We start from the raw sequence: 21176 nt of genomic DNA, 5'->3' as shown, positions 1-21176 counted from the left end.
TGCAGTGACATATCTTGTGGAGAATAGGGGCCCATAGTCCATTTTCCCACTCAGAAGGCTCCCAAATGTCCATGTATTCAATGACAAGGACACATGATTTATCAACACACAGAAGTACATCAAAAGGCCAGTCCAGGCAACATCATCACATATCAAACAGTTACAAAAATCTATTTAATGTTGACACTGTATTTTGTCTTGCAAGGTCACTCACACTGAGAAACAAGAGGCTGTATTGTACAAACGGTACGATTAAATTCTTGGTCTTCATTGATTTCTTGCTGCAATTTAAAATAACTATGACATACTTGAAAAGAATAAGCAAAACATGTAAACCGGAAGTGCATTCGCGATTTTATTTTGAAATGTATCCCGTGCATTTCCTGTCCTGACGGTGGAGGTGGCCTGAGAGTGGATCCTGCGGCGGTAGCGACCTCACAGTGGAGGTCTGCAGCCAGGACCTGTTGTGCAGGGATCGGTGTACCAGTCCAGGGATCGGTATATGCCGCTGAGCGACCTCCGGCCACTGAGGTTTGTCTCTGCCGGAGTCAGGAGGAGCTACTCACGACACAAGAGTAAACAACAAACACTTTACGGCAGTAAATATGGCTTCTGTCTTCAGCGGTGTGCTGCAGTTGACAGACCTCGATGATTTTATCACCCCCTCACAGGTAGTGAAGCTTTTATAACACTTTCTAGCATCCGATTTATTTCAAAACGACGTAGTTGTCGCTAATTATTCACTGCACACATAAAATCAACGAATGGCGAAAACGTACTGAAAGCTAACATGCTCACTGACTGTTAGCTGTCATTATGAGTGCTGTTGTGAGAGCGAACAACACAAAAACAACCGAAACCATGAATGTATCTTTTCTAAAGCTTAACACAATGCTCTGTTTATTAATTGGTTAAAGTGGTATTAATGGTAAAACCCGCTAAAGTTTCAAAATATTAAATGCGTGCTTAGCAGTTAGCTTGCTGCTAATGTTAGCAATGATGTAACTGTGGTGAAATAGAGGCAACGTAATGTTAAGTAATAACTTGGTCTTAGTGGATGTAATTAAGATATACTTTATCTCAATAGACATTAAGATAATGCAGCTTGAATTATTGTCTATATTGTCCAAGTTTAATGTCAATTTAGCCACTTTATTTACTTTATTTTTTCACTATGTGCTGAATGATGTTAATTTGCGTCACAGTTCTTTCTTGCCATGAATGATTTAGTAATCTCAAGTTATCTTTGAGATTTTTAAAGAAAACAAATCTTGTATAACTGTCGAGGCTGGCTAAAGACATTGGTCTGTCTATGACCCTAGTGCTGACCTCTAACGATGACTCTGCTTTTATGTTGCTTTGTTGGTCTTACTCAGTTCTGTCAGCTGCCTTTGGATGTTGTCATGAATTGCTGTGTTTATCTTCTAGTTTGTTTTTTTTCACGTGTGTTCTCTGTAGGAATGTGTCAAACCTGTCAAATTAGAGAAGAAACCAGGCAAATCTCTGGCCAAAATTCAAATAGAAGATGATGGCAGTTACGTCCAAGTCAACCAGGTGGGTATAAAGGCTTGATCGAGACCTGGGTGTAGAGTAAAATCAAATTATCGCTCTGCCTTGATTTAATTCACCATGTGTTTGCAGGATGGTGGGAAGCAGAAGCTGCAGAAAGCAAAGATCACGCTGAATGACTGTCTGGCCTGCAGTGGCTGTGTCACTTCGGCCGAGAGCGTCCTCATCACGCAGCAGAGCCACGAGGAGCTCTTTAAAGTGCTGCTGAACAACAAGGTGGACATGAATAACAGTATCTGGTCACGATTGCCTTAGCAGACCTTGTGTATTCACCTGTGCCTTATTTGGACTCTACAGGCCGGTGCGACAGAGCAGAAGGTGGTGGTGGTGTCGGTGTCGCCGCAGTCCAGAGCCTCCCTCGCAGCACGGTATGACCTCAGCAGCACTGAGGCAGGCAGGAGGCTTACGTCTTTCTTCAAAGGCCTTGGTGAGTGTAAATATGACTTTTCTGCTCTATACAAGTAAAACAGGAAGTGGAAAGGAGAGGTTTATTGAGGCAGACACAGTCCCCTCTGAATCTGAAGGGTTTTTTTCATTGTCACAGGGGTTCATCATGTGTTTGAGACGAGCTTTAGTCGGACCTTCAGCCTGCTGGAGAGCCAGAGAGAGTTTGTGGAACGTTTCCAGAGGAAGGAGCAGGACAGCAATTGTCTGCCCATGATGACATCGGCCTGTCCAGGTACTCCTTATCCTGTCAGCTCTTTACTGTCTTATTAAAGCAAAAATGCTCAGATGAACAATCTGACTACTAAAGAATGAGAAAATGACCACTTACTATGCTAAATATTAATTAATTCTATCAGTTTCCATAAATTACAAGCCTTCAGTGTTTTAATTGCAGACAAACATTTTTTGATTCTCATAATGTGAAAGTCCATGGATTAATATAATGTAAATGTGGAATATCATTAATCTAAATTGTGTGTATGTGTTTGTGTTTTGTTCAGGTTGGATTTGCTATGCAGAGAAGACCCACGGGGAGTTCATTCTTCCATACATCAGTACCACTCGCTCCCCGCAGGCGATGATGGGTTCTCTGGTTAAAGGATACTTTGCTGAAAAAGAGGTACAGGAACACCTGCATGTCAGATATTGCAGTCAAAGTGTGATCCACCTCAGGGGTTAAAGTTATTTCCTCCTAGAGTTCACATCTCAATAGCAGCATTGTGGCTTGTCTTCAACTGTAATTATAATTTAAAAGATATAAAATATACCCCTTCCTGACGCTGACTGCTATGAATGTGTGTGTATTGTGAATTGTCAGGGGCTCAGTCCGCAGCAGATCTATCATGTGGCAGTAATGCCCTGCTTTGACAAGAAACTCGAAGCCTCCAGGTTAGACTTCTACCTGGACAAAGCTGAGACTCGAGAAGTGGACTGCGTAATCACCTCAGGTACAGTAACTACTCCTATGATGCTCTTTGTGTTTATGAATGTGGAGTATATTCTCATTTATACTTCTCACTGTTTCACACAGGAGAGGTCCAGAAAATGCTGGAGGAGAAAAATGTTGCTCTAAGTGATGTGGAACCTGCACCCCTTGATGAAATGTAAGCTCTGTGACATTTTGTCTTTGTTAACTCCTTAAAAATAGGCCCGAGCATAAATTTCCAGAATGGGCTCAGAGACTGTTTATTATTCTTGACCCAGGTTCAGCAGCGTGAGCGGGGGTGAGTTCCTGAGCCATGCTGGGAGCGGGTCAGGGGGTTACCTCCATCATGTCTTCACCCATGCTGCCAAGAAGCTGTTTGGAGAGGAGCTGAAGGAGCTCACCTACAGGACCCTCAGGTGAGTGTGTCTGGCATCTTTAAAGGGACAGTTCACTCCAAAATCAAAAATGCATATTTTTCCCTTTACCAGTAATGCTATGTATCCATCCAGAGTGTTGGTGAGAGCTGCCAGGTTTTAAAGGTATCGGCTGTGGGGATGTCTGTCTTCTCTCGAGTATAACTGAACTAGATGGCACCCAGCTGTGATGCTCAAAGCGCCAAAAAAATACATATTAAAAACTACACGGCAATGTCCCTTTCCAGAAATGATGACCTGGTTTTTCAAGATAACCTGCAGACCTTGTTTTGAGTAGTTTCATGTGGTAACTATTTTCTTTCCCTGTCACCACGTAGAAGGAAGCAACACCTACTCATCAACAGGCTAGCTAACTAAGCTAACTAACTGAATGCCACAAGCCAAATGCCATCTAGTTCTGTTATAACAGAGAGAAGGCAGACATCTTTAAGGCTGGAATCTTCAAAACAACCTAGACGGATAAATAGCACTACAGATAAGAGGAAAAATGTGTATTTTTGATTTGAGGGTGAACTGCCCCTTTAAGAAGCTAAACTGCTTTGGGCTCATTATGCCTTCTGGAACAGTCAGACCTGAAGAACAGTTCCTGTTCATTTAATTAAGTCGAATGATCTCAGAATAGCTCTCCTTGTAGCTCGTGTTAAATTATAATGTCACTCAACCTGGATCCCAGCTCATTACTGTTGCTTTAAGTGTGCAGGACCAAAATGCTTTTTAAAAAGACTTAATGGTGCCAGCTTACTTGTCTTAAACCTCATGTAAATGTCTGCCTCAATTCCTCCGCAACAGGAATAACGACTTCCAGGAAGTGACTCTAGAGAAAAACGGAGTAGTCGTGCTGTGCTTTGCGTCCACATACGGCTTCCGCAACATCCAGAACCTGGTGCAGAAGCTCAAGAGGGGGAAGTCTCCATACCACTTTGTGGAAGTTATGGCCTGTCCGTCAGGTAAAGTTAAATATGTGGATGTAAAAATGTTCAAAATGTGTTTCTTTGTTTGTGCCATTGCACTTTTGCCCCATTGGTACAGCATGTTTGCCACACCAGAAATAGATAAGTGTAATGCTATGGAACTATTTGTTTTCATGTATACTAGCTTCGCAAAGTGCTATGCATAAATGACACGCTTGTTACAAAAAAGCAGTGTTAAATCACATCTTTACACACCTCTTTGTTAATGTTTAGGCTGTCTAAATGGTGGTGGACAGCTGAAGCCTTTACCTGGTCAGGACCCAAAGGAGCTTCTCCAGAAGGTTGACAAGCTCTACAAAGCAGAGCGCCCCCTATCGCCAGAGGACGACGCTCGTGTGGCCGAGCTGTACCAGTCCTGGCTTCACAGCGTCGGGGAGGAGAGAGCCAAAGCGCTGCTGCACACGCAGTACCACACTGTGGAGAAGATGACGAACGGACTGGCTATGAAGTGGTGAATAATGCCTCTGCTGCAATCCACGATCAGCAGACAGGATGTTTTTGCATAATTTTACCTTTTGCACAAGTGTTTTTCAGATGTTGACGACTGAACCGTCCAAATATACAGTATGTGACTATTTCTGTCTCTCTTCAGACAGAAGAGTTATGGGCAAAGATGAATATAGGCAAGTTTGATGAGTGCCAACAACCTTTTAAACCACTTTTCATTTAAAGTTGTGTGCCTGGCAAGGTGTAGATAAAAGACACAATGCTTAAGTCAAACCAAACTAAATGGTCAGACAACTTCCCCTTCCACTGTTGAACGTCCTGTCACATGTATGAACAGCAAACAAATCATGTGTATGGGACCTGTTACAGTTTGAAAATGTGAGCTGAAGTAGCACAAAGCAATATGTGATCATTCCCTGTTTATTTAACCTTGTGATTATATATAAAGAGAGAAAAATAAAGACGTTATTAAATTATAACCATTTGTTTTGTAAGTTCCTTTTATAAGTTGTAAAGAATATGTCCGACAGATTACTGATTCATACTGATATGTTTTATTGAGCATCTTGACTCTGGTGTACAGTTATAAGCGCTTACAACGTGAGGATGTAAACTTTGAGATGAAAAGCAGCAGTTTACCATCATAGTTACACACACTGCATGTTTCTTCCACCCTTGTTGTACATTTAAGTGCAACACATCAGACTCCTGTACTTTGCATAAGGTGCAGTTTAAAGTAAAGAAACATTTACTTAATTACATGTTAGAGTAAATCAATTGTGAAGCATTAAAGGGAGCAAGAAAGCAATCGTAAAATATACACAGTAAGTCCAACAACAGCGGCATACGTTGATTAAATGTAACGTTAGAGCAACAAACGCGCTACAGTCTTGTGTCTTGCTGCATTCAGTGATTCCTCCCTGATGGTCGAGTGTGTCACATGTTCAGAGCTCTGAATCTGGGTGTCAGGGTCTGAGAAGCCCCCACTCCAGAGCCAGCATGGCGTGGGGAGGAAGCCTCTCCTTGGGCTTCTTAAATTTGTCCTTCTCCTTCCGCAGGGCCCTCAGCACCTCTACAGGGTCCGTCTTCCCCGTGAACTTTTGCACCCCTTCCTCCCTGCAGTAGAGAAGGAGGATTAGAAAGAAAGATAAATGATCGAAACAAGGCAGGAAACGTCGTACACATTCAAATGTACTCTGTGTAAATATCCAAACTCACGAGAGGCGAAGAAAAGGGTTGTATTCAAACTCCTCTATTAAGGTTGATGGCACTGTGGGTTTATCGTCATCATCTCTGGCCTGCAGACACAAAGACTGTCAGTCAATTCAGCAAAAATAAATATTTCTATTAAGTATTTAAAGGATAAGTCTGTCAATCAAAAACACCAAAACCAACAATTAATATATGCTACTAACTTGGAATGTTTCGAAAGTTTATTCATAATGTCATTAGTTGACAATAACAGAAAACATGTCCAGCTTTTTTCTTGAAGCACTTTTCCTTGTGTTGCTCACCCTGGCCCAGCTCAGCATCTCTTTAACCTTTTCATTCTCGGGCTCCACCAACATGGCAAACTTCAGGTTCTTAATGGTGTACTCATGTCCACAGAACACCTTCTACAGACGAACAGAGCAAGATTTAACTCGTTAGCTCACACAAAGACACGGCAGTAGAGTTTGAGTGTCTTGGTCAGTCTGGGCTTCGTGCCATTTTTGTGATGTTTGTACAATAAAGAGAGAAAAGAGAGCCTGGCAGCACTCAATCCCTTCATTGTATGTGTGTTTACTCATCGCAGTGACTCAGTCTTACACCAGCTCGTATCTGAGGTCATGTCAGCTGCTGTTAACCCCGTGAGAGCTACGACAAATGTCTCTTATTTCCACTCACCGTGCCTTGAGGTAGGGAGCCCAGCACCTGGGTGAGATTGTGGTACATCTGTTCTGCTGTGCCCTCCAGAAACCGCCCGCACCCACCAATGAACAACGTATCCCCTGAAAACCAAAATCGAGGACAAGCGGAGGCAGTGGTCAGTCTTGTCATCCCACGCAACCAGAACAATGCACAATGTGCTGGTCAACATGGATTCACATCTCTAGCCCCTCAGAATGAAGTTATTATGTATATAATTGGTGCCACATGACGTGACGTTGAGTGTACTGCACAGGTATGAGCTGTATGCAAGATTGTACTTTACAACTGGTTCACCAGCTCTTCATGTTTACAGACAAAGACCTGTGAACACAGCAGGGGCGTCAGTGCACTCATCCTCCCACACAAAGTAGCACATGTGACCAGAGGTATGGCAGGGAGTGAACAGGCACCTCACATTGATGGAGTTAAACTGCAAAATGGAGAAAACACGCTATCAAGAGACAGAGAAGAAAGCTGTACTTATTATTAACACGTTGTAATCATAACTGGTAGTGGGCACCTTGAGTTCCTGGCTGTTGGTGACTTTATCCGTCAGACCCCCGATCCGATCGTCTCCCCCGTACACCTTCAGCCCGGGAACCTCCTTCAGCAGAGCCTCGTTCCCCCGAGCATGGTCCCTGATCAGTGAGGACAGGTTAGTTCAGGGTTATGCGTTGGAGTTCTGGTATTACTGATCTAAGTCACGACTGCCCGACAGTCTCACCAGTGATGGTGTGTGGTGAGGACAGCCGTCAGAGACACGCCCTCCCTCTTCACTATTTCTAGCAGCTGTAAAAAAACAGAAAAACAACAGATGTGTCTTGTTTTACACATCACACATAAACATGTGGGTCAAAATTAACAGATGTCCCCTGAAACATTCAGTTATTGCACCAATTTAAATCTCAATAACCGCAGGATGTTATTGTTATTATACATATTACATACTTTTATCCTCGTTGAATAATTTTTTTATACATGTATTTATTAAGTTCTGTACATTAACCCTGTTTTTCTTTGCCTGTGCCTTGGTATTTGATCTCTGGTATATCTGTAAAGTTACTTTACCGTTTTGTTTTTTGCATTAATGTTATTGTCAGTCCATGTAATTCTTGTTTATTTTGTATTTTTTACAGTTGAATTGTTTACTTTTTTATCTTCAGTGAGAAAATCTCACTCCTTTGTGATTAATATGTTTTACATTTTGTTACTTAATATATATAATACTGTAATAAGAGTATGCGTGTGTCTCACCCGGTGTGGCACAGCAGGGTCCACAGCTATGGCCTGTTTGCTCTGCTCCTCTATCACCAGGTACATGTAGTTGTCCTCCAGGATGGAGATCACCTTTACCTTCATGGCACCCTCCGACGCATGCGCAGCACGGTGCGCCACACTACAGGAAGAGTTTAATTAGTCACCATTACTCAAATCAACATCTGCACCAGCTGTTAACTTATCACTGCTGCTGTCAACCACTGGACAGATGTGCTAACTTAGCTGGTAAAACCATGCAGCTGGTCGGCACACTTAAACCACCACCACCGCTTAAACATCACAGGCATATTAATCGATGCACACGTTATGAAACACACGGTTACCTCAGATTAAATGGTTCCTATCAGCTTGTTTTGTCCTCGTGCGGCTCTGGTGCTCTGAAAATATTTATTCTACATTTCTGCGTTCAGACCGGGAAGTTATCGCGACATCATCGAGCCTGCAGGTCAAATCCAAGACATTTTAATCGAGCGCAGAAACATTCAACACTGTCTTAATGTGATTGTTGTAAAGGAAAACGTGTCTTAATTCATGCCTTACTTTGTTGTATTAAATATTTATTCTTCAGGGATGTGTCACATTAAAGCTTGACATTTTTTTGCATGATTTATCAAATTCTGCTCAGTATTTTGTATGCCAAACTCTACACTTGGTTGAGAATACAGTATTTTAAATAGAAATACATGACATCGGGATGTGAATATAATTATTTAGTGATGTAGTGTTTACTCGAAGTACTACAGAAGTACAGTTTTGAGGTGCCTTTTTCTATAAACGTCTACTTCACTACATTTCAGAAAAAAAAATACTTTTAACTCCACTTCATTTTTGACACCTGTGGTTGTTAGTTAATTTTCATTCAATGATTATTGTAACACATAAACTGTGGTGCTATAATAGAACATAAATTACACATAAAACTTTCACTGGGAGCATTTTGTATAATTTGTATGTCTACTCTTGATATCTCAAGTACATTTTGAATGCAAGGCTTTTATTTCTACTGACTTTAAGATGCAAGTTTTATTTCTTTTTCCAAAGAACAACATGCAACATGCTTTGTCGACTTGTACTTTACATGCAAAAGAGCATTCAGGATATCTAATATCTAATGCGGACACATTAATAAGTACACAATGCTTTGCTCACATAGTGCTTTTAAATAAAGGAAGCAATACAAATCACTTGTGCTGAATTTTACATGTGAAACAACCAAACTAGCAAATATGAAACGCGAAGAAACATTCCATTGATACGAATCTTTACAGAAATTATTTTATCAATTCACAGAATTTTTACACTTTTTCCAACATTTGTTATTCATGCAGTTCCCTGTATTGTTAGAATTTGAACCCTTCGCGAAAATGGTAGTTTGTACAGCAATATATTACAACTTAAAACTAAATAGACTCTAAAACTCCCATGTACAGATTAACAAACTCATTTCTCATTTAAAGCGTTCGATTAATGGCCATATATTCCTTAAAAATATCACGCATACATCATCCAAACAAACCCTATACAGCTAAAATAATGACGGATACGTGTACGGCCACATCAGGGCTGCACCTGAACATGTGACTGAACTGAAAGTGAATATAGTAGATCTACTGGCATTTCAAGTGACTTCAAAGATGATTTGCTGATTTGTTTCTGTAGTACGCTAATGACAGCTTGCAGTCTTCTAAGCGGTTGTTCAGTCAACATGAGTGCACTGGACATCACTCCTTGGGCACCCGGAAGCCATCTTTTGCTTTCCGGAGACTTCTCATGGTTTCAATCGGGTTGGACTCCTTTACATGGTCTTGCACGGACTTCTCTCTAAAATTAAACATGAAAGAAATATGAGCAGAGCTAACAGTAATTAGCTCTAAACAATCTTCTGAATATGAGGTAGTAATAAATCATGCTTGACATACTTTACTCTCATAAAGGGGTTATATGTGAATTCGTCTGCCAACGTGGACGGGATGGTCGGTTCTCCTTTGCTGCATTTCTCCTGCAGAAATACAAACACACAGGCGCAGAGTTACTTTTATTTTTTTTCCACGTTAATCATCTGACTGCATGTGACACGTCAATCAAACATACCTTTGCCCATGCCAGCTTCTTCTGAATGACTTCGTTGTCTGGTTCCACATGACGCGCAAACTTCAGATTGCTGACGGTGTACTCATGACCGCAGTAAACACGCTTGAAGACAAACACAACAGGGTCATGTTGATGATGAGGGAACTTTTCCTCTCATCTCAATTAGATTTAGTGTTGTGCTTAGTGCTTCTGTTAATACCTTTTACACTGACGTTAAAAATGGAGAACACATATTTACCGTTTCAGGAGGAAGGCGTCCCAGAATTTCTATCAGTGCTTTGTACATCTGCTCTGCTGTTCCCTCGAAGAATTTACCACAACCGGCAACAAACAGCGTGTCCCCTTCATGACAAAGAAAACCGTCCAGAGGTCATTAAAAGATCACACATGACAGAGGCTCATCAGTACTGATCAAGCTTGACAGATTTAAGGGTTTTGTCAGAGACTTCATTGTCTCCAGTATTTGTGATTACCTGTGAAAACAGCTGGTGGCTCAGTGCTGTTTTCTTTTGTCACAAAGTAGCAGATGTGACCAGTCGTGTGGCACGGAGTAAACAGACATTTGACATTCAGTGATCCGAGCTGTAAAAGAGTGACACCAGTGAGCAAACATGAGACATTTGAGGGTTGTATTTGGATTGTAGGACACAACGTTTGATGATCTCACTTTGAAGGTGCTGGAATGAGAAACTTTCTTTGTAATACAATCAACTCTGTCGTCTCCTCCATAGACTTTCAGTCCTGGCATTAGCCGTAACATCTTCTCATTTCCACCAGCATGATCCCTAAAGAGAGAGGATGAGCATTGTATTGTTGCCACTGTTTGATTCAGCAAACAGGTACATGCACATATAATGGTTTCTTTCTTTTTTGACTGGTTAGCTTTAGTGTGTTGAGGATGGAGCTTACCAGTGGTGATGAGTGGTCAGAACTGTTGTGAGTCTTACGCCGTGCTTTCGGACGGCTTCCAGAACCTGTCGAAAGCACAAAAAGCTGAAGTTGAGCTTAAAATATAATAATTATTAAGTCATTTATCAAGGAAAAGTGCTGAATATTTGTTGATTCTAGTTCATCATATGTGATGATTTTCTGTTGTTTTTTCTGTTTTCAAGGATTACAAATCAAATATCTGTAACATTTTGGCAGACTTTACACACTAAACAATTAATTAAAAATAAACACAATATAACATAACATAAAAGAAGAAGCACTGAAATCCTTTGCATGATTTTAGTAGCAGTAACACAAAAAATGCTCAATGCAGGACTTTTATTTGCATTTTTTACTTCTGTTAAAGTACAGATATACTTCCAGAAAAATACACTCATCCCATCAAAAGTAAAAGTACATCTTGGGCAGAAGAGTTATAAAATTGTTGATGTTATATACAACTTCTGGTCAAGGTGAAGCTAATATTAATTGCTTTATACAATGTTGGTTAGATCAATCTATAACAATGCATCGAAGCATAGGACAATATATACTGAGAGACAAGATACATTTGTCAACCATCAAAGATTTTGCCTTATTATTTATTTATACTGTGATAACAATCCATATACAGTAACACCTCTGGGTGTATTAGGACATTGTTGCAAATAAATAGAAAGGACTGATAGAAGGTAACGGGCAAATTTTCATATTATTTTGTAATAGACGTGATGAAGTACAACGACTGCTCAGGCATTTCATTTGCTGACATTTGTCAATGGATATTCCAAAAACTACATTTATTGTTATAGTTAGAGCTGCAACAACTAGTCCAATCGGGATTAAATTAATTGCAAACCATTTTTTTTATAATCTATTAATGGTTTCAGTCATTTTTCATGCAAACATGTCAAACATTTGCTGGAGCCAGCTTCTTACACGTGAGGATTTGCTGCTCCCCTTTGTCGTTTACGACAGTGGATGAAGAGCCTTTGAGTTTTGGACTGTTGGTTGGACAGAAGGAGACGGTTTGAAGACGTCACTTTGGGATTTGGAAAATTGTGATTAGCATCTTTCACAGATTTTATAGACTAACGATTAATCGACAACGCAAATAATCGTTGATTGCAGCCCCAGTTATAGTGAAAATATATATACATGTACCATTAGTGAGGATATTATCAATAGTGCCTATCCCTAATGCATCAAGTCCTATAAATTGATCAAGTTATGAGTGTAAAATACAACAGTATGGAAATGCTCATGCAGTAGTGTCTCAAATGTACTTGAGTAAATGTACTTAGTTACTTTCCATCACTGAATGCAGTATCATATATGACAATGCAATGCACAGACCTTTACTGGCTCCGCAGGGTCAACAACAGCTGCTTCTTTGGAGTCCACATCAATCAGGAGGTACATGTAGTTGTCACTGAGAGCTGGGACAAGTTCAATCTTCATGTTTGCTTGTTCCACCAGGGATGATTTCCTCACTGCGCTGTGAAGGAGGGCGGCTGCCTGGGCCTTGACTTCTACAGGTGCTTCATGAGAGGACACGAGTCAATATTTGACACATAGAAATGTCACACTGACATGAAGACACTTTCTGTTAATCATAAATAAGTAATTATAAAGTTCCCCCTTTTATAAACATGTCTATTTTATGCGGCCACACACACCAGGAAATGATTTACACTGTACAGAAGCTAGCCATGGGCTGGATAAGTAAACAACCTGCGAGCTAATACGACACCACTAAAAGTAAACAACGTTAGCTTCGATGCTACCTTTAAAAATGCACTACGTGTCTTTCACCTAGCTTGCTGCCACATCATTACTCGGACTGGACTGTCATGGAGGACATTCCGTATGAAGGTGCAGATATTTACTCTAGACAGGCCAGCTGTCCTCATCCGACTCATCGCAAGACACAAAGTCAAATTGTAAGCCATCCGTAACTAGTTAAAATCCACGTACACGAGCTAACATGCTAGCTAGAATGCTCGCATGTTAGCTAAAAAACACCGTACGGACGTACCGAGTTTGAAGGCGGTTGCAGCTCCAAGTAGAGTGCAGGCACTCCCTACGAGTGACTTGAATAACATAACAGCAGCAGCTATATCCTTATCACATTCGTAGAAACCAGGAAAGTTTGGTTTGGCATTCAGTTCCGCTTCAACTTTAACCTGCCAGGCTCCACCAATCAAGTCAAGGGGAGTGGATCGTGAATAATCAGTCAAACGCGTGAATTAAATGATTATTTGCGCATCATTCAACGCCGAATTCATAAAGACAATTCAGTGTATATGTAGGGGCTTTATTTTCCCTATTGGACCTTTAAAACTGGTCAAATACAGCGAAATAACAGCTTTGTTTGGATATTTTGAGTTCTGTGTATGTCCCTTCAGGCTTGCCGTAGGTTAATAACTCGCGTCAGGAACTGGAGCGTCGGTCAAAGTCTGGTCCACCGGCTGGTGCTGACTGCTTCAGAGCGGCTCGCACCTCCACTTTCCTCCACGATGACCGCTCGAAATATCTCTCGATTTTGGGAATGGGGGAGGAAGATTATTTGCGTTGGGAGGAACTATGCGGACCACGCCAAAGAGCTGAAAAACGCGATTCCGACGGAGCCGGTCCTGTTCCTGAAGCCACCTTCAGCATATGTACGAGAGGGGTCACCCATCCTGGTGCCGCTGTACTCCAGCAACCTGCACCATGAAGTGGAGTTAGGAGTTGTCATCGGGAAAGGGGGCACGGCCATCCCTCAGTCCGACGCCATGGCGCATGTTGCAGGCTATGCTCTGTGCTTGGACATGACAGCCCGGGACGTCCAGGATGAATGCAAGTCCAAAGGTCTGCCCTGGACCCTGGCCAAAGCCTTCAACACCTCCTGCCCCGTCAGTGAGTTCATCCCCAAAGAGCGCATCCCCGACCCGGGCAGCGTGAAGCTGTGGCTGAAGGTGAACGACCAGCTGAAGCAGAGCGGCTGCACCTCCCAGATGATCTTCTCCATCCCCTATCTCATCAGCTACATCAGCGAGTTCATCACCCTGGAGGAGGGGGACCTCATCCTGACCGGGACCCCCAAAGGAGTGTCCGCCGTGCAGGAGCACGATGAGCTGCAGGCTGGGATCGAGGACGTTGTCACCATGAACTTCAGAGTAGACAGACGAGACCAGTAGTATGAATAAATAGTCTGACTCATGAAAAAAAAAAGTTTCTGATTATTTTCAATACATTTTTAATATCTGTGTGGACCAGCAGGTGGCAGTGCTGTGCCTTCAAGACCATATTTCTGGTGATTTTTATCACTACTTGGGAACAGTTGTTACAAAACACATCAATTATATTGTGTTATTATGTAATATACATTTCATTTTGTCATATCACAGCATTAATACCCATTTTTTATCCGCATTTGCAAGTAGAAGTACATTTGTTTCACCATTTCCTGAAGGCAAAGGAAAACATGTACTTAAATTACTGTAAACATTGTTATTTTGTACAAATATCACAATATCAGGATTGTGTCTTTTATTTTCCATTTTACAGAATGTATCTCTCAGGATAAGTAGCCCATTAAACAACATTTAAAACTGGTTGTAAACCTCCGTGTGAACTTTTATTTATGAAGCAACCCATGTTGATTAAAACATGGGTTTTAATGGATGTAAATAGTCCAACATTTTCTAACATTTTGTAGCTGCTGCAGTGGAAGACACAAGAAAGCAGTTCAGAGCACAAATGAAAATACCAAGACTCACTTTGCATTTCTACGTCATTTGCCTGTTTTTGCTATCAGTTGGGATAAAAGATGGGAACCTCCAAACGTCAGCATTTGCCCCACATGCAAAAAAGTCATGATTAATTGCCCTCTCGAGGCTTACTATGCAGGAAAAAGTGATGCAGTGCCATATAGGCTGCTCTATATGCTTGGAAATAAGTTTGCCTCTACCTGCCCCTAAATGTTTAATTAATGTTTTTAATTGTTTAATCTAATGTTTTTATTCCAGAGGTGAAGTTATAGTTATATTCAAAATCAGTCACATGATAATAAAGATTGATTTCATTGTAAATTCATCTGTAGATTATTCTCCAGACTAACCGATTAGTTGTTTGGTGTGTCAGTCACCCTGGTTCACCACACACACTCTGACTTTGTCCTGCAGTTCCTGTTCAAAGGTCCTTTAGAAAAATGGCACATTATTATAATGGAAGTTAGTTATTATAATTTATTGTGAGGGGGAAATCCTGACGCCTAGTGGATACATGACATCATCGCAGCTCATCTGACCACCTGTTCTGTGTGTGTTTGTGTCTCCAGTATAACAATGTACCAGGGGTAACAGTCTGTTATTTATCTGTACATTTCTGATAATCAGTGTCTTTTAATGGGTTAAAAAGTACAGTGCAGCACAGGCAAGGTTACATTAACATTACATGTCTTGAACAGTGTGTTGTCCATGTGTCCACAGTGGAAATCACTGTCAGTGGAGGAGCAGGCCAAATACTACCAGAACTAGTGCCATCTAGTTCTGGTAGTATTTGAGAATAAGCAGACATCTCTGCAGCTGATATCTCCAAAACTTGGCAACTCGAGACCAACACAAAAGGATAAAAAGCACTACAGATAGAGGGAAAACAAAGTACAGTACTTGGTAAAATGTATTTACTGGTTAAATGCACACGGAAGGGTAATAGAGGAGATGGAGTAGATGTTTGAAATAGTCTTAAATGGAAATACATAAGTACAACTACCCAAAAACTATAGTTCTAGTACTTGTCATGATGATAATGGCATAGAAGTAATAAAAATGATCATGATTATAATGATAGTGTCGCAATAACAATATAAAAGACAAACACATAGAGCATTTTGAACTTTTCTGTATGTATTAGTGTCTTCCTGCGAGCTGGTGTGCTGATGATAAAAGACGACTCACATCAGAGGATATTTCCCACCGTCACATGAAGCAGCCTAGTATGAATTAATGTGGCGTTCCCTTCAGAAGCTGAGATGTGAAATAGAGTTTATCCCAGATGAGTTCAAGTTGAGAAAATATTCATGTTAGTGAGGGAGTTTAGAGGACTGAGGGTTTGGCAAGCGGCTACCTGTGGTTACTCTTAAATCTGGAACATTTTGCTGCTTGTTGGATTAGCGGAGACGTGTTTTCTTCAGAGCGTTTGATGGACCACGTTTCTGCTGCGAACTCCCAGATGGATACATTTTTGTAACTGCACAGTGAACCCTGCTGCCCTTTCGGTGTGTGTCATCTGGTTAGTTAACATTCAAATGCAGCAAAAACACTCCTCTTGCCAGTACCGGTTAATAAAACTGTGGTATTTCTTCTCATGAAGGGTAATTTCGACTTTCAGGCTGTGTACCTTCATCACAACCACATTCTTCCTGGACTGTTTAACATCTGTTCCAGGTTCAATTACAATTCTCCCACAGGCTTCTCTGTTTTCAGGATCAATCAGAGCCTCCATCAACCTGTCCCAGGCCAGTCTGCTGAAACCTGAGTCTGCGTACATCATCTCCACACACCTGTGGGGCATGTTATCTCCAAGACTTACAGGACCCGGGCCCGGGCCCTCAAGGGACTCCGGGGTTATACACGTCGATCATTAGAGCAGTTATGACAGATTCAATTAGATTTGGGATCTAGGAAACGTGGTCGGGGCCTGTTTTTCCCCCCACTGTTAGAACAGCAGTGCACAGTACTGCAAGTGCGCCCAGGTGTCGTCTTTTATGAGATATGAATCATACTATTCATTGTCCCCGTGTGACTGAAGGTATTACACCCTCACAGGGTTTAACAATGGCTTCAAAGCTCGGGCTCAGCTCTGGTTTAGCATTCACCACATGAAGCGGTGTGTTGTCATCGAGCGGGAGTCCGAGAGGGTGTATCTGACGCTTTTCAGGGAGAGGGGAGACCACAGTCTTCCCATCTAACGCACACTAACAGTGATGTCACCTATTGTGTGAAATCAAGCCAAGTGGTAACTGAGCTAAACAGCAGAGATCCTAGAGAATTGTCTTGTAAACAAATACCATCTAATGCTGAGCAAAAAGATGCCTTTTTTGCGTCTTTTCAGTTGGTCCACCACTTCGGCCCAGACTGAGATATCTCAATAACTATTAGATAGACTGTAGAGCTCGGAAATATATCGATATTGTATTGTTATCGTGATCTATCAAATATCTAAATACGTTAATATTTTATGAAAGTATCAACAGTCACTAAATCATCACAAAAGCCAACATGTTTCAATCACTAGGCCTTCATCAAGGCTCCAAACCACACGCAGCAGGACATGTGGTATATCACCTAAATAGTAGCAACAGCCAATCAGAGGCAACCACGTGACCCAGATAATAACAACAGGTGAAACAAATAGGAAATATTGAAACTATGAACATGGGATGAGATGACACAACATGCAGAAGTCTATGCAGAAAATAATGACAAAAAAACATGTCAAATCTATTTCATATTTCCATCCTCATCTGACACATTTTCTTATATTTTCTTATAACGTTGCTAACGCTAGCAAATATTAAAAATTCATAATAATGTTTTAAAGGAAATTTATTCTGCACCTTTCTACAAGCTTTGTAGATGTATAATTGAAAAACAATGATTTGTCTACATAAAAATGTTATCAATTTTATTGCAGAGCCCTGATAGACTGACAGAAATCCATGGTCCCCACATGATCGATTCTCCTAACTCTGGTGATCCACTGACTTTTCCTCTGGCGCCACCGTGGGGTTGCTGCCTGCATTTAGCTCAGAGAACCAGCGTTCCTAACCACAACCTCACATGACATGGAAACGGCGGGGCATGCAGCAGCCGGTAGCTACTTCAAACTTCACTAAATTTTTTTTTAATCTGTTATTTTTTCGGCTTTATCACTGAAAAGCTTATTACCCGTGACGTAAATGTATTCATCAGCGTCGGGAAAGGGTTTTTGTTGTTTTGGATTAAGAGCGGCGGATTTGAGACGATCACCGCCCAGAGGCATCTTTTGATTGACACGATGCAAAGATTTTGTGTGAAAGCAGAGCTGGGACTGTGCAATGACAAGACAGGATACGCTGAGGATATGGACGGGATTTGGTTGAATATGAGTCTTGTCTTACACCTACTGTAACATGCCATGTATGACACATCGCCACAGACATGTTCAAACATCTGTTGGTTGCCGTCAGTTCATCAGTAGGTTTAGTGCAGAGGCATCTATCTTGCTGGAGGTTACCGGGTCAAATCTCTCAGGTTCACACGGAAAACAACTTGAACATGGATACTAGCTTCTACATGTATCGACGATTCATATGGATCCTGAGGAGAAAAAAACGTTCTTTTTATGAAGAAACATGTAATTTCAGTTGAAATCACTCACAAAGAAACAGACACCTTCTTTTTTATTATAAAAATGCACAAACGCTACGATATACCTTCCCTGGATGACTGAAAGACGTCTGAAACTGTGAAATGATTTTGCACTGACCTTTTTTTTGGCTCATTGCAGTACCAGCCCTTGACATGAAATTTATTGCAACGTCCAACATGTGAAAATGTTTTACAACTTGGCAATGTGTGTTCAGAAAATGACCGTTCGTGCTAACTGGCTTTGCGTGCTGCACTGTATGTCACCAGACAACGCTGTGGTGTGGCCATTCTTAGGAGAAAAAAAAACCACCAACACACACACAAGCACTGGAAGGACTGAGTCAGGCAGGATGCATATGACATATCTCATCAGAAAGACACACACTCACATGGCCAAGGGTTGATTTTTAATTTGTTTCTGGACAGGCAGAAGGCCTACCGTGTGTGTCTGTACTGTACATGTGTTACATGTTACATACTTGGACGTCAAGTCTGTTTTTATAGTGAAGTACACCTTGTCTCTTCTTCCCATATTTCCAAAATCGTTGATGAGTTTCGATTAGTTCTGCTCTCTAAAAAAGAAACCATAGTCACACGGCGGCCATTTTCCTCCAACATCACGCTCTGGGTGGGAAGTTCAAATGACGGGATGATGTCATACTGCTGGAGTCCAGGTTGCAGGTCGTACAATCGCAGAGAATCTGAAAAATCATTTCACAGCTTCCTGGTTGATCAGCAGCTGAAAAGTGAAAGTCATGATGGGCCATATTTCAAGGTAAAACATGATATAACATGATGACAGATTAGCTTCCATTAGTTATCAGCTAACGTTAGCATTCAAGCACTATATACAGCTTGCAAGCCGGACCACAGCAGCATTAACATTATTCCAGTGTTTGAGCTCCCCACCCCGAGTCAGAGGAAAATGGCTGCCGCGTGAATACGTTCTGTTTCAGAGCTTTCAATTAACCAGCCTCATACTGAACGAACAAGTGGGCGGTTGGGGATTAATAACACCATGGAGAAAATCAAGAAGCAATTTGCGATTTTTAATAGGCCAAACTTAAGGCCTGTAATTCATTCTGGTGGAATAATGAATGGGGTCCTTGGCAAATGAAATGAAACCATGCGTGAAGGCCAGGTGCGAGCCTCTTTCATTCAGAGTGATTGACTGTACGTAGTGTGTTAGCATTTCGTTTGAAGATGGCAGTGTACCGTGGAGCGCACTGTAGGTTTAACAACTGAGCGCGGCATTTGATTTAAGCACGTTCCAACCGTACACGTGTAAATCTCCAAAACATTAAGGATGTTTCCAGAGGAGTTTTGTTTTTTTATTTTAAGAATGCAGTTTTTATTTCTCAGTGGGAAACGTTTCCATCCATTTGGCAGCACTGTCTCAGTTAGTACCTCATCAACCACGTGCAGCCTCTCTATAAACCCAACTTTTCCAATCAAGGCCCAGTTAAGCAGACTGGAGCTGGTATTTTTGTAAGCTGAAATGGCAACAGAAGCATGCACGGAAACGCGTCCAGAAAAACAATGTTATAAAATCCTATTGTAAAAGTTCTTAATCCCGTATCCCTAAAAAAGTTCCCCCAATTTGCGTTGGGCTACCATGACCATTTGAAAATCCCTCTAGCCCAAATTACTCTCTCATCAATTAAAGCTGGAGTCACAATTTAACAAGATGCTGTGAGGCCTCGACCACAGAGAAGAGAGAAAATCCCCGAGCATTTCTTCCCTGAATCGGTGGCGACTGCGGTACGGGTGGAAAATGTGTGGAGTCCTCAGTATGAACCGTCTTCATTTGTGGTCTCTCGGAGTGAAACCACTTTTACACTCTAATCCTGCTTTTTATCTGTTGCGTAGGAATCAGCTCGCTCTTCCTTCAGCGCAGCCTACCGAGTGGTTCATCCCTCCCTGGGAGTGTTTCTGATTAGTCTGCCATGTGTCCATTATTCCTAAATAAGAGGCACCGCACAAAATATACATCCCTCATCACGCCTAATCTCAAACGGTCACGTCGGCCTGTAACTCAATCCACATCGGGCGTTTTTCACTCATGCGAACAAATCCACTACGGGAGGAATTGATGGCATGCATTAACTTGTGGGCTCAAATCCTTGGAAGCTGAGTGCCAGCTGAAGCTAAACAAATTACCGTCTCCATGAGAAAGAGGAAGATTTGCAGCTTTATAGACGTGTAATTTATTGTCTTTGTCTTGTAGTTTTTGTCAGCAATTGTAATCCAGAATATCTTGTATTTCAAACAAATTCAAATAATAATATATTGTCTCTCTGTCATCTGGATTTGTTCTGACATCTCTCTTTAAATGGTTTCATCCAGGCTTTGGCTCAACGTGAAAAATACAAATCCTTCAAGGTTTTACTTTTAGTCATGATATATCCAGCTTGATCAGCAGCAACCCCAGAGGAAGACCAAAACCAACAATGAATTGATGCTACAAGTACTGACTCAGTTAATGAAGCCTAACATGCCCACAAAAAATGGTCGCAGTTCGACGCCAACACTTCAACATGGTTATGAGGCAGAGGGTCAGATGGTGAGGATGTTTCCACGTCCAACAAAGCTCCTCTCTTGCAAAACCAGTAAAAATGTGTCATATTATTACCATTAAAAAGCAATTGCAAGTGTCTCTTTTCTTAGTACAACACTGTTTGACAATTCATTTGGTTGTAAAATGGTTTTGACGCTCACACACGCACAACGTTAATTTTTTAAAGGACACCTACTATGTTTTCCTTTCCCTCAGTGT

The 21176-nt window shown here is 41.4% G+C and overlaps 4 protein-coding genes across 5 annotated transcripts; 2 read left to right on the top strand and 2 right to left on the bottom strand.

Annotated features, from left to right (window-relative positions):
- The first annotated feature begins 428 nt into the window (after window positions 1–428).
- On the top strand, window positions 429–5272 carry narfl (nuclear prelamin A recognition factor-like). The gene is made up of 11 exons (XM_084370590.1): window positions 429–671; window positions 1459–1554; window positions 1642–1785; window positions 1867–1996; window positions 2114–2248; window positions 2517–2635; window positions 2834–2963; window positions 3047–3119; window positions 3220–3357; window positions 4165–4322; window positions 4560–5272. Exons 1-11 carry the CDS (start codon window positions 606–608, stop codon window positions 4799–4801), a joined length of 1431 nt encoding a protein of 476 aa, XP_084226716.1. The 5' UTR covers window positions 429–605; the 3' UTR covers window positions 4802–5272.
- Window positions 5273–5324: 52 nt separating this feature from the next.
- On the bottom strand, window positions 5325–8988 carry LOC311268078 (hydroxyacylglutathione hydrolase-like protein). The gene is made up of 9 exons (XM_084371449.1): window positions 8306–8988; window positions 7959–8100; window positions 7429–7493; window positions 7225–7342; window positions 7026–7134; window positions 6681–6784; window positions 6308–6409; window positions 6012–6091; window positions 5325–5909 (listed from the first exon to the last, which is right to left on the bottom strand). Exons 2-9 carry the CDS (start codon window positions 8061–8063, stop codon window positions 5759–5761), a joined length of 834 nt encoding a protein of 277 aa, XP_084227575.1. The 5' UTR covers window positions 8064–8100; window positions 8306–8988; the 3' UTR covers window positions 5325–5758.
- Window positions 8989–9243: 255 nt separating this feature from the next.
- LOC311268077 (hydroxyacylglutathione hydrolase, mitochondrial-like) lies at window positions 9244–13208 on the bottom strand. 2 transcript variants are annotated; one of them, XM_084371447.1, is made up of 9 exons: window positions 13042–13208; window positions 12360–12544; window positions 10983–11047; window positions 10741–10858; window positions 10547–10655; window positions 10312–10415; window positions 10074–10175; window positions 9902–9981; window positions 9244–9803 (listed from the first exon to the last, which is right to left on the bottom strand). In XM_084371447.1, the coding sequence occupies exons 1-9, from the start codon at window positions 13106–13108 to the stop codon at window positions 9704–9706; spliced, it is 930 nt and encodes a 309-aa protein (XP_084227573.1). In that variant the 5' UTR covers window positions 13109–13208; the 3' UTR covers window positions 9244–9703. The 2 variants fall into 2 exon arrangements, with proteins under 2 accessions (XP_084227573.1, XP_084227574.1); XM_084371448.1 differs by having other exon boundaries at window positions 12360–12535.
- Window positions 13209–13311: 103 nt separating this feature from the next.
- On the top strand, window positions 13312–14604 carry fahd1 (fumarylacetoacetate hydrolase domain containing 1). The gene has a single exon (XM_084371450.1). It carries the CDS (start codon window positions 13400–13402, stop codon window positions 14183–14185), a length of 786 nt encoding a protein of 261 aa, XP_084227576.1. The 5' UTR covers window positions 13312–13399; the 3' UTR covers window positions 14186–14604.
- The last annotated feature ends 6572 nt before the right edge of the window (window positions 14605–21176 follow it).

This window comes from Pagrus pagrus, assembly GCF_965226575.1.
Source record: "Pagrus pagrus genome assembly, chromosome: 13".
Lineage (NCBI taxonomy): Eukaryota > Metazoa > Chordata > Actinopteri > Spariformes > Sparidae > Pagrus > Pagrus pagrus.
This window is presented reverse-complemented; position numbering and strand designations above follow the sequence as displayed.

Coding starts and splice junctions, on each gene's coding strand:
- narfl (XM_084370590.1), top strand. CDS start 606: ATGGCTTCTGTCTTCAGCGGTGTGCTGCAGTTGACAGACCTCGATGAT. Junction 2,249..2,516: donor GATGACATCGGCCTGTCCAG/GTACTCCTTATC, acceptor TGTTTTGTTCAG/GTTGGATTTGCTATGCAGAG. Junction 2,964..3,046: donor GGACTGCGTAATCACCTCAG/GTACAGTAACTA, acceptor TGTTTCACACAG/GAGAGGTCCAGAAAATGCTG.
- LOC311268078 (XM_084371449.1), bottom strand. CDS start 8,063: ATGAAGGTAAAGGTGATCTCCATCCTGGAGGACAACTACATGTACCTG. Junction 6,785..7,025: donor CGCCCCTGCTGTGTTCACAG/GTCTTTGTCTGT, acceptor TTTGGTTTTCAG/GGGATACGTTGTTCATTGGT. Junction 5,910..6,011: donor AACCCTTTTCTTCGCCTCTC/GTGAGTTTGGAT, acceptor TCTCTACTGCAG/GGAGGAAGGGGTGCAAAAGT.
- LOC311268077 (XM_084371447.1), bottom strand. CDS start 13,108: ATGTTATTCAAGTCACTCGTAGGGAGTGCCTGCACTCTACTTGGAGCT. Junction 11,048..12,359: donor ACCCTGCGGAGCCAGTAAAG/GTCTGTGCATTG, acceptor TGCTTTCGACAG/GTTCTGGAAGCCGTCCGAAA. Junction 10,416..10,546: donor GCCACCAGCTGTTTTCACAG/GTAATCACAAAT, acceptor TTTGTCATGAAG/GGGACACGCTGTTTGTTGCC.
- fahd1 (XM_084371450.1), top strand. CDS start 13,400: ATGTCCCTTCAGGCTTGCCGTAGGTTAATAACTCGCGTCAGGAACTGG.